Source organism: Gavialis gangeticus, unplaced genomic scaffold (assembly GCF_001723915.1).
Source record: "Gavialis gangeticus isolate Ggan-Ray unplaced genomic scaffold, GavGan_comp1, whole genome shotgun sequence".
Lineage (NCBI taxonomy): Eukaryota > Metazoa > Chordata > Crocodylia > Gavialidae > Gavialis > Gavialis gangeticus.
Window position 1 is genome coordinate 121,177,190 of NW_017729032.1, and position 13,187 is coordinate 121,190,376.

The following is a 13,187-nucleotide window of genomic DNA, read 5'->3' on the forward strand; positions in this document are numbered from 1 at the left end:
AATCTAAGATATTAAAGTTATAAATTTCTTACCCACATAGGTTGTTTGGGGATGAAAGCAGGAACACACACACTTCGATCTTCTACTTATCTGCTGTTGTTTTCTAGAGAGAAAAAAATCCCTATCTTGACAATATTATTGGATTTCATAGATTTCATAGACATTTGGGCTGGAAGGGACCCCGGAGGATCACTGAGTCCAGCCCCCTGCCCCAGGGCCAGGAAGTCAGCAGGGATCATAGGATCCCAGCAAGATAAGCATCCAAATGTGTCTTGAAGGCATTCAAAGTGGGTGCTTGAACTGCCTCAGGTGGCAGTCTGCTCCAAACCTTGGGGGCTCGGACAGTGAAGAAGTTCTTTCTTATGTCCAGCCTGAACCGGTCACAGCGGAGTTTGTGACCGTTTGATCTTGTCATCCGTTGGGGGGCTCTGGTGAACAGACGTTCCCCCAGATCCTGATGAGCACCCCTGATAGACTTCTAGGTGGCCACCCAATCACCCCTGAGCCTGCGTTTTTCCAGGCTGAATAGCCCCATTGCTCTCAGCCTGTCAAGGTCTGTTTTCCTAACCTCTGATCATAAGCGTAGCTCTCCTCTGCACCCTCTCAAGCTTCTCCACATCCCTTTCGAATTGTGGAGCCCAAACCTGGACATAGTACTCCAGCTGCAGCCTCACCAAGGCCGAATACAGCAGGAGAACTTTTATGATCAACAACCAGGTTACTGATGCAGATTTGGAAACACATGCTTCAACAGGATATTTTATATTTAATTATTTTGCCTATTATGTTGGAACAACATATTAGTATCAAGCCAAACTAGTTTTGGGGAACATAAAATAGTTAATCTATTATCTTGTCTGGAAGACTTTTGAGGAAGACAAGGAAAATAGGTTTACCATAAAGACCAGAGCCATATCTTGTGGGAGGATGCGTGACATACCTGCTGCACCAGGCCTAGAAACTGAGCTCAGCCTTCTTTATCAAGTATAATTAACATGCTATGGCCTGAACTTTGAACAAGGTTCAAATTTAGATGCTTAAGAAAGGGCCTTAAACCCATTCTTAAGCAAAACTACGTATTGTATATGACATATAACAGAGTATGTTAGTAACTCAGTTAATGAGGCAATGCAGTCAATGCTAGGAAGAGGACTGGAAGTCCAAAGAACAGGATTGGAGCTTTGTCACTAACCTGCAGCATAATTTTAGGTAACCTTCTGCATGGTTTTCTTTCTTCCCTTTATCTGGTGTGTTCAGGTTGTGAGCTATTTTTTAATTGTGCATTGGTATAACATATAGGACCATAATGGTAAATTTTTACAGGGCTTGCCTACACTAGGGCAGCAGCTGTTCTGGCCAGATTGGACCCACCCATCCATACCTGTAGGCATAAATCAAGTCAGAAGTTTGCTGGTGACACTACTTGAAGGCAACCCTCAAAGCCTGTTCTCCAGGTCTTGATCTCTGGTGTCCTTGACAGTGACTGCTCTGGACAATCCTGGACCAGTTTCACGTACATATTTCTCAATTTGGAATGTGCCTTCAGCCATGAATGGGCAGGATATTGAATGGTGTAGACAATCCCTTAACAGTCTCAATTTATTAATTTGTGAAAATCTGTTTCCAACTTTTGCTTGCTTGCTCTTTCTAAACTTAGTTTGTAGCCTTGTTTGGGGAAAATGCTTAAAAGTGTGATCTAGGAAGGCTCAGGAACCAAAGGACAAATACTAGCAACACAAAATTCATTATTTTAATGCTTTTTTGCATCCTAACAAGTGAACTTTCAAGATCTGGAGTTGGCAATGCAGCAAAAGGTGTTGGGTCGGGGCTCAAGATGCTGCCATAAACCAAACCATTTCAAAAGCAGCAAAAGCAGAAATTCAGGATGTTCCACTTTGTGTAATCATTGCAACAGGAGTCCATGCTTTTGAGGATTTTATAATCATATTTTATTGTGTAAGAGCTTCATTGTAAATAACCAACTAAAAAACCTTCCATGACAACATCGTAAGGAAGTCATTACACAAAAATGTTCACCACAGAAAACAGAGTTTAAATGGTCAAAAAGTGTTACATTACAGATACTAAAGTGTATGTAAAACTCCATTCTTCTGCTATGATGTCAGAAGCACATCATCATTATTACTGGAAGTAACTGGACTTTTTTAAGAGAAGAGACAGCAAAACAGAAATCACAAAGTCAGGTTCTTGTTGGGGAGAGAGACAGGGTGATGTGAAGAGCAAGACTGGCAGGGAGGTTTGTACCTTACTTGGCTCCTCTATTTCCAGCCTATGATTACCCACAAGCATAATAATATTACTACCGTTTTAAGCACAGACTGGGAAAGTTGTTAGAACCAGTCAACATCACTCAGATAACCAGAATAACTGATTTTGGCCAGATCAAGCACCTGTCTCTTCTAAGGATGGGGAACAATGTTAGTGGCAGTACTTCAGCCTACATCTGAAGAGTGACTTGGTATCTTCAAAAGGAATGGATTTGACAGAACTTCGCTTATAGACTTACCGGGCCAGAGAAAAACACTGTTTTAAAGAAGACTGTGTATTTGTATAGAATTTTTCTCTCTTTTACACAAAGATCTAAGTTATAACAAAAATGAACAGGTATTTCATCTGAAGTACAATTTTTTAAAGCATAAATGGGGGCACTTCCCAGTCTCTTACACTCAACAGTGACGAAAAAGAGTTATATAGTGGTGATTTGCAGCATATTATTATAATATAATACAAAAATCTGACCTTGTAATGTCTGTTTTGATGTCTCTTCTCTTAAAAAAGACCAGTTACTTCCAGTAATATATTCGAATGAAGACTCTAGTGAATTTTAAGGGAATTGTTGGTGAAGAAATATGCTAAAGCCTTTACTAACTTACATGACTGAGTTCATTCCCATGAAATCCCTGTTTAGGCATGTAAATTTTGTGCAGTTTTGTTGCTGCAAATAAATTAAATGCATTTTCAAATGTGGATACCGTGGTGAATTCTACCTGAAGAGGAAATGAAAAAGGCTGGCCTGGGGAGAGATTTCATACATTAAGCAATCAAGAGGCTCACTGAATGAAAGACAAAGTCCATCCTACATCTTAAATAACTACCAGGTTTAAATACGCTGTTAATAGTGCAGTGCAATAACTAATATTTTGCTTGCCTGAAGATATATGGATCAACCACTGTTACCATCAATAATCATTTAAATATAACTGCAGCAGTCATTAAGAAACAAACTGAATAACAATTTCTTGGTGAAATCTAACTTACAACCACGTAGCTTATCTTTTTGTAAAGAAAGAGTGAAGTATAGATGTAACATATTGCAAGAGGTTACCAGACTATGAAAATACTAGTACCAATTGTGCTTTTTAACAGGTTACATTGTTTTTCAGTTGGTGTTACATTGAGATTTCATATATATAGTCAGCCTTGTCCCATCAAAACATGTTAAGCAGAAAAATCAGCACTCTCAAAGATGCCTAACGTTTTGTGTACATTCAAAAAACTACAATATCAAGTTAATTCTGCTAAGTAGACTATGCTAGTTCATTGCCTGATATATTAGGATTTCTCTAGTTTTCAACCCAGAAAGCCTGAGGAAGGCAAAAACTTCTGGTTCTACTCAAGTGTTATTGCCACAGATGTATTTTTAGCTGAAGTTACCTAGCACCACCTTATATCCTTGATCCATACACATAATTCTCCTTGAAAGTGATGCAAATTGTGGCCAAAAAGTCGGCACTTGCTTATTTCATTTACAAAAATTTACAACATACAACACAGAGCAAGCACAACACTTTTCTTCAGCCAGGTCTAGACTGCCAGCTTAATAGACCTGGCAGTGGCACCCTTAAAACACACTGTGTTGCTCTGAAAGGGCTGTTTCCTGAATCAGAAGCAGTGTAATTGCACCTTTGTCTCATGAGCACTGTCAAGGCAAAGCAAACTTACCATGCCAAGCAGCAGAGCTTTCAAACGTGCTCCATATGGGCTGCTGCTTGAACCAGCAGAATTGTGGCTATATTCACACGGCATTGAAGAAAAGCTAAACAGCACGGCTGCATGATGCTGCTATGCTAACGAGCCTCCTCACAGCATGGTGGAAACAGGGCTACACTTTCTCAGTTCAGGAGTCAGCTCATATTTGAATACACCACTGCTTGGAGCAGTAAGTTTTCTGTGCAGATGTGACCTCTCAGCCATTTAAAACTTGCTATGTTGTAAGTCCCGAAGTAACTACATGGAAATTACATGATTGTGATACAATTACATGACTGCACAACAAGGTTAGGTAAGACTAGACTCCAGCCAAACTTACAGACCAGAACATGAGACCCTCATATTAGGACTAGCATCATATAAAATGTAGCCCCACTGACTTCAATGATAATTACTATGGAGGGAAGTGCTATTCATTAAAAGGATGGAGTTTCATTTTGGAACTTGTTGTTAACTGTGAAACATTACAAGAAACCATAATACCACAACCAGGGCAGATGGACAAATTGGAATCAAAAGTAGCAGAAATGTAGTGCTTTAGTTTAGGCAAATGTCCCAAGCCACAGAAAACCCTACAGAGGGAGTGCTGCACCTTTTGCATGTCACAAAGCACAGTTCTTCAGGAGTGGCTTTCTGCTTTAAACATATGTAGTATACAGGAGTATACCCTGTTGGCTATTTGCTCTTTTCTCTCCTTTTCCTACAGCAGTGCAGCAAGCCCTGTTATATAGAAAACTACTGCAGGAAAGGAATGAAGATTCTGTCCCTTAACTTTGCCAGTGTTGGATAGGACAAACTTTGTTAGGTGTCTACGGGACAAAGCTCTTCCAAATCAGCCTTGCTTCTGTGGTGTGGGGTCTGCTTTGAATTTATTACAGAGAGTAGTTTTGTATTTTCAATAGATAATCCCTGGTAGAAAGGTTTGAAATGAGATAGGCATGTGTTTGCCTTATTTTTATTCATTTTGGGACCTCTGGCTAACTTAAAAAAACATTACAAGGAACCATAATACCACAACTAGGTGGATGGACAAATTGGAACCAAATGTAGCAGAAATGGATTGCTTTGCTTTATGCCAGTGTCCTTGGGATGCTTGCCAAAGGGACCCATAGGAAAACAGCATGTACAACACAGTGCAATATCAATTTTTTGCAGCATTTTAAAAAACACCTTTTCCCCCCAACAATATTTTCAGTGTGATTTGTGTTTTTCCATCTCTACACTTTACTAGCAGTAAATGCCCTTTAACGGCACTTTTATAAGTGCTCTAGGGGTGGGGGAGCCAGCGCTTTAATTAGAACCGCTCCAAGAGCCGCTCTAATTCAAGTGCCACCACATCTTGTAGATCAACATCCCTAAACTTTAAAATGGCAGTGGGGGTACTTGAACTAAAGCTCGTTTGAGCAGCCTCAATGCTCGTATATAGGTGCACTCTAACTATAAGACAAATAGGCTTAGACTGCACTGAATATCAAATTGTAGGCATCTTTCTGAAATGCAAAGAACATAATTCACTTACTTATTTTTATTAGTCGTGCAAATAGTGCTATGTGTTAAAATAACTTGATGAATCAGGGCATAACAGATCTCCCATTAAATTCTTCTTAAACATTAGCAGGGGCCATTCAACAATTCTAGCTGTTTTTACCCTTCTATGCATGTGCACCAAAATGACAATTTCAAGAGCTTCAATTAAACAGGTATAATCCCTGATACAAGATAATTAAATATACTAATTTTAAACATTAAAAAGTATATTGAATCAATTTGCTGCATTAACTGCAGTTAGAGCTTTGGCTTGAAGGCACAAATATTAAGGCACAATAAATGTAAATAATGTATACATTTCAATGTGCTGTGCTGAAGATAACTTTCTATTACAAAATATTTGCTTATGACTAGTATTTCAGATGTTTCAAGTTATTTTAATACTTTTTTCTTTGATTACCTGGATAAAGTGGAATGCAAGTTAATTATTTCAATATTTGTGTAGTGCAAATACGCAAAATGTGACCATTTTCATTATAATTCAGTAAGTTAACATTGCTTCTTTTGCATTTTGATCTTAGGAAAGAAAAATGGCAATTTTTACATTCATTTTTGGACAATGAATGCACATTGCTACATTTAATTAAAAAATAATTTAACATGCCAATACATGGATATTTATTTCCTCTATTAAATGTACTTTTGGCTTTTTCAGTTCTTGTTTTTGCCTATTCACAAAGCTGTGTAAAAATATGAAGTAAGAATATATATGTATATATAAAATGCTGCCTTAGACAACTGAGTTATAGATTATCAAAATTGCTGTAGCAAAGTTAACATTTTAATGCAAACTCAACAATGTTTTTGCATGTTTCCAAAAGACATAAGGGAACTCCAGTTTCTTAAAAACCTCCAAAAAGCATCCTAGTTTTGTTAAGTGTCCTGCACCTCTTTTAATAAGAAAAGTCTCTAGATTAGCTTTCAAAGAGGATCTGTGTCTGTAACTCCTTTAGAAACAGAAATAATAAAAAAAGAAAATTATTGCACTGAAATTAACATAACCAGGACATGATATATTTTCTCACTAATAAACGGTATAGATGTCCAGTGCAAGAAACCACCCTCCTTTAAGCACCAGTCACCTAGGGTTTACTTGTTTCAGATTTATAATTTCAGGATTGCAAATGTATAGAAAATAACTGTGTTTAATTGGGATCACAGTGCAGTCTCAGAAATGATGAATCCTGAGGAGGAATCTGGTGAAGAGTCCGCAACAACTTGACCATTTTGAATCACTTCTGGGTAATTCTTGCTGAAGTAGACCTAGGGATGCAAAATTATATACAAGTCAGTAATTAAACTCACCATTACACATCATTTAGTTTCAAAAGGCAGTTACAGAGATTAATGTAATGTAAGTATAGAAATTAATTTCCTTAAGGAAACTGAACAAGAACTTTAGTTTAGCAGAATTCAATAAATAACTCTATTAATTGAGGAATTAGTAAAATTACTACCTGGTCTTACAATCACCGCAGTGAATGAATCCTCACATGACCTGTAGATCTACTCAAGTTCCAATAAATCAGATCCATAGATATATTTTATCACTTTACATTAAACTGATAAGTAAAATCATTTTACTGGCTCAAAACATGAAGATAAATTAAAAACAGTGCGACAAAGAAGCTGTGAAATCTTGCGTCTGCACAAGGGTTTCTCATTTTCACACATAAAATGAACACAATGGATTTGGATGTTAATATCAGGTTGTAATCCCTATATTTTACAAACTATGATTGACAACCATTGAAAGTTTGCGGTATATGTATGAAATATCCCAGCGTTTAATTTGTGCTGCAGAGCAGTTATAGGGCCTATAGAAATGTGATCTCTGGATAGTGCACCACAATAATGAAAGGAGAAGCAAAAGCTTTAACAATGACTCAACCAAGCAACTTCTCTAAAATGTAAGATGATACCAAATAATAGGACAGTTCTTTGCCAAGCCTTTGAGTTCTTGAATTCTACCAATTTCTAGCTGAACTAGAAGAGATACAGGTTTCCTGATAAATGTATAATCAGAACATAAAGGAAATGAAATGCTGTCAAGTTTCAGTGTTCCACAATCATCAGTTTTTAGTAGCTGTATCATATCTCTGTTCCTTGACAGATCCGCATAACAAAATGAAATAATGTCAAGACTTGTGTGCTCTTATCTAAAAATGTGTTTGGGTGAAAAAGGACTTCAAATGTAATTTTTTAAAAGAAGAATGTGAAAAGTTTTGTTTGAGTCTTTAAAAACAGAAAATACACTATCTTTCCAAGGCTGACATATGTCATGACTTAGGGCTTATACTCACACTGTTCTGAATACGGCTTATGAAACATTTCTCCAATTTATATTTGGGGGCACTGTCAACAAAGTTAGGTTTGTTTGATAATAATGTTCTTTTCATACATGAATAAATGTATAAGACATGAAGTACAAAAAAGAAATGGTTATATTATATAAGAACTCCTATAAGTATCACAGTCTTCCTTTGTGCGTACACATTGACATAGTGTCTATGTAGTTTCACAATTTTCAGAGAATATTAAGGTTATGATTTGAATCAAGAACAGGACTCGAAGTCCTGTTGCAAAGCATTCTCCAGTAACCAGCCACGACAGGGAGCAACAGAGGAAAGTTAATTTGGTGCCTGGCTGCATATAACATTACTAAGACTCCAATCTTCACTGTATATTTCCATCCTTTTACTAGTTTAAGACACAACTTTAACATACTTTGACTGAAGCTTTTAAAAGTGAATTTTCTTTAAGAAAGTTAATAGAAAATCATACCATAGTACCACAGATATAATGAAACAGCACAAACTTTTCAACCATCTCAATGCAAATATATAGGACTCTTTTCAATGGACCTGATTCTGCAAAATACTGAATTCCCACAATTTGAGAAGGAATGGTACATGGCACTTCATAGAAGACTAGTCCTATAATATGATTCTTCCCCTACCAAAAGAGCTGTAACTTCATAACAACTTCAAAAGGGTAAATGCTATCCATGTGCAATAACTGATTGATAATTGATATTTTAAAAATTATATCTCTGTCAGTGGAAAAACCAACCAGCCCCCTTCCCTCACCCCCAACTTTTCTTCCATGTCTCCAAAAGCCATTAAAACAGCAAGGGTCATTCAGTAGAAGCAGCAGAAGGATCCAAATGGTGAATTTGCTTATCCAGATAACTGAATACACTAATGATTCTTTCTCACTTTCTTAGAATTATTTTTTTAATAGCTTCTTGTAAAAATGAACAGAGTGACCAAATCTTTACATGGGGCTCAGCCATGCAGAGAAGTTTGTCAGCATTGATTATTATAGCTTTCAGACTCATAAGCTACTCAGCATGTGCTTAGCAGGGTATGTTTAGAGCTGCATTATACTGTACTCCAATCTGGACTCTAACTCAGACAACACAGAGATCTATGAAACTTGTTACAAGCAGTGTCACCCTTGGATTGGGCTTGTCAGCCATAAACAGATTCATCAGGCTTCTGAGTAGACCTCTTAGGTGTGGACCATAATCCAGAGAATCAGCAGTTGCATACTATGCTGTACGAGGGATACTGAATGACTAAAATGGTTGTGAGTGTGTGCAGAGTTGAAGGAATTTAGAAGCCCAGGCCAAGATTCGTAAAAGTATCTAGAGAACACAAATGCCTGAATCCTTGGATTCTTAATATGGAACATCCATAAAGTGACATTTTCTAAAAATCAGGCCCCTTTGTTTTATGTTTCAAGTTAGGCACCCAGCATTTAGGACACACACTTCCAAGTCACCTGAGATAATACTGGTTCTGGTTACAAAGATTTACCTGCTCTTTATTTCAGTCAGATTTGCAACAACCATACTGCTTTATAGAATTTACTTTAAGTCTCAACTTAACGATAATTATTCTCTGTATGTTGAATTATTTTCTGCACGCTCAATTTCGGCAACCTTGATGCACAACTTAGAAAAGGATGTTGTTGGCAAGCCTGGTTGCATTCTGAACCACTCTGGTTAGTAAACATACTGGTATGGCTTTTGAAAATGTGCTCATATTTGACAGTCTGATTATTGCCATTTATTAAGTTGCAGTTTTTTAAATTTCATGTTAGAAATTAAAGCAGGAATGTGGAAAACCACCCATAATATACTGTAACAAACATATTACTGTAGAGGAGCCATTAAGATGAGCACTTGTGACTAAACAATTTCTGTGATATACATGAAGCACAGAAAACACTAATCAGCAAATCCTTAAGTAATGCTTCCTACCCCTTTAATGAGAAGGCTATATTAGCTACAATTCTGATTAGCTACTAAATAAGAGATTCTCTGTACTCCCATTTTCTGGGCTGGGGAGAGGTAAGCCCCATGGCTCTACATACTTTAAATATGATTAAGCATGTACCTGCCCTCTAGCTCAGGAGTTAGAAAACTTTCTAATGCTGTAAATATCTTAAGAGACTGATTCAGAGATCTCTCTGCTTCCTGTACACAATCAAACAACAAGCATATAGGAGTAGAAGATGACTATGTGGCAAGCAATATTAGCCATCCAGGCATGTTATATATAGAGCTATCCACACATGTAGTTTTCTAACTGGAAAAAAGAGAGGTTGCACTACAAAGTTTAACTCTCTGCAGATAGCTCAGGAGCTTTAACTCTTCCAGATCCTGCAAGACTGATTCTATATTTTACTCAATGTGGGTCTTATTTCTGTAGATAAGTGCTGTTCTCTACATATAAATAGGTTTATTTTAACATAATTTATGTAAGCTCCAGAGATAATCAAGTTAAATTAAACTTACTTTTCTATAAACCTACCTTTCACTTGACTAATCTCTCTCTAATAATACACTAGGAGTTTCAGTGCAACATCCTGGGCAAAATAGCAGGAACAGGAGTATGTTCTGGTTGGTAAGAGAACAAAAAGCCAGTTCCAGATTTCTGCAATTAGTGCTACACATGAATTGCACCGTAAGATCTACTTTGCTTTCAACATTTGATAAACTTGTTCGCTAGCATGCATAATTTTGAATAAGGACCTATACGCTTTACAGCTCTGGAATTTGCCACAAAAAAATTCCCATATGCACAACTGTCAGAATCTTTCCTTATATTTAACAAAAAGAAGAAAGAATAGTTTTCATTTCTGTAAAGAACACCCACAAAGTATGATGTAGTAGTCTCTTCCTGTATCTACATAGACATGAAAAAACAGCCTTGAAAAGCATGATATGCTCCATTCATCAAACCCAGGAGCCTGTGAAGTTCATGATGCTATACCTGCAGAATTTCAAGTTTTTCAAAGGTACCAGAGACTTGCCCATTTTAGCCATGGAATTCACCATTTTGTAGCAGCCAAGCTTGTGCCCTTTTGGTTTCTAGTCCTCTGCCTTGCTGCCCACCTACTGCTGGCCAGTTTTCTCCATAAGGACAGTGAATTGAATTGTAATACATGCTCCCCAACCTTGTTTCATGAAGCCAGGCAGGAGGGAAGGAGATGTGCCTATAAATCACAATACACTCTTTTTACTAACAAATTCATATAACTTCTCCTAACACTCAAGACCCTCTGATCATCACAGATCCTGGTTTTCTCTGATAAAAAAAATCCCCAGTTTGCAGATTAAAGTAACCCAAAATCCACATCTTTCCATGATTAACATGAAACACCACTATATATATCTTCATATTAGTTAATAAAGGAAAATGTGGATCTATATACATATCTATATATTAGTGGTATTTCATTTAAATCATGGAAAACTGTAGATCTATACATATATTTGGGCTGTGCAAAGCTTCAGTAGCCAATTTGATTCGGAAGAGATTTGGCACGATTCAGCAGCTGAATCTCCAAATCCGAATAGAATCAAAAGACTCATTAAAAGGTCTGAATCAAATCAGAAACATCCAAATTGATCCACAAAAGATTCGGAGATTCAGAAGGCAGGCTTGCAGGAAACAAACTAAGAAGAGGGAGGGGGGTGGGAAAGACTGCTCTGATATTGATATCTGTAGCTGGCCAGCGACTGTGATCTTTCCCTGAGTTCTCTTCCAGTCAGTCCTCTGGGGGAGGAACATAGAAACAAGATATAAGTCTGTGTGTGAAATGATCTGTTCTGTGCCTTTTGTGAGCTGTGTCTGTCTTGCAGCAGCAGCAGCAGCAGAAAGGTTCTGGCTTGGTAGCACTAGCTAGTCTCTTGCTAGGAAGTTGTATCCAATCCTTTCCTACTTACCCTTGCGTGCCATCCCTATTGTTATCCCTTTCAACTTATTCTTCCCCCCAAATCCTCTTATTTGTTCTTCTTAATCTGTCTTTTTTTCTCCCCACACAAAAAGAAATCTGTGTTTTCCCTGACAGTGTGTCATCACTGTGCAGGAATGCACAACACACACACACGTTGCAGCACACCAAACATGAAGTGTGCGGGAAAGGCAGGTGCCAGGTCTTCTGGCAGGGGAGGGAGAGGGGGCAGAAGGACAGCTGCAATCCCCCCCCCCAAACACAGACACACCCTCTTTCCTAGTAGCAATGAGTTTTCTGCTGCTAGTAGCAGCAAGGAGGTGGGAGCAGTGTCTGCACCTGTACCACCTCCACTAACACCAGTAATAACCGCCAGCACCAGCACGACAGTCTCCACCCCAATTTCAGTTCTCAGCACGAGCCTTCCAGTGCCAGAGAAAGAGCTGGATCTGCAAGCAGAGAAGCTCAGGGCCATAGCAAATGAAATTCTGGGGAAGGAGGGGAAATCTGCATTTGTGCTCCACACCTCTCAGAGTTCCCCTAGAGGTAGGTCTCCTTCTCTAGAAGGCATTTCAAAGGAGGTTGTGGGGGCAGGTGGCTCAGCTCCTCTTCCTGGGGAGGAGAGGGATCAGGCAGGATCCCTACCCTCAACCCAGAAGCAGGTGGGTAGTGTTGTGTGGGATCATTGTGAGGTGGCAGATGATCCCAGGTATGCTACCTGCCAACACTGCCAAAAGTGGATCAGCCAGGGCAAGGAAGTGAAACACTTCACCATCACGGCAATGCTGCTGCATCTCTGCAGGCACCACCCCTTTGCCCTTCTTCCTCCTCGGCCTGGTACTAGTGAGGGTGTGCCCAAACAAGTCCCCCTCTTGCTCCAAAGCCCCTGTCCCCAAGAAACCAGTGGGGGAAAGGCAGAGACAAAGTGGGGGCACGCGTTCTCAAGGCAAGCAAAGTCACCCAGAGCACTGAAGAGATGCTTGTTCTGTATGGCCAGCCCTTCTCCTTTGTTGAGCGTCCAGGATTTAGGTGGCTCATGGCACTCGAGGCTCCATCCAACCAAGTGCCTGCACGCACCACCTTTAGCAGGATGGTGGTGCACTCTCTGTATGAGGCATGCAGGGAATACCTGAGGGTGAAGCAATGCAAGGCAGGGCTGCAGGTAGCTTTCCACTTCACTTCGGACATCTGGAGAAGCCAGGGTGGAAATCATGCCTCTCTCTCCCTCCAGTCAGGCCATTGGTGGACTCTCCTTCAAGCAGAGGTGATGGATGAGTCCCACACAGCAAGGGAGATCATGGTGGCCATGAACTTCATGGTGCAGAGAGGGCTCATTGGGCAGGGCAAGCTCACCTGTGGGTTCAGGGTCACCAACAAAGAGG

The 13,187-nt window shown here is 39.1% G+C and overlaps 1 protein-coding gene across 5 annotated transcripts in view; it reads right to left on the reverse strand.

Annotated features, from left to right (window-relative positions):
* Positions 1-1,929: 1,929 nt before the first annotated feature.
* The window catches only part of ABCC4 (ATP binding cassette subfamily C member 4), a 351,018-nt gene continuing 339,760 nt past the window's right edge, over positions 1,930-13,187 (reverse strand). For all 5 annotated transcript variants that reach the window (XM_019524314.1, XM_019524312.1, XM_019524313.1 and 2 more), the window contains one exon: positions 1,930-6,822. In XM_019524314.1, coding sequence (XP_019379859.1) covers positions 6,715-6,822 — 108 coding nt within the window. In that variant the 3' untranslated portion in view covers positions 1,930-6,714. The remainder of the gene's footprint in view (positions 6,823-13,187) is intronic.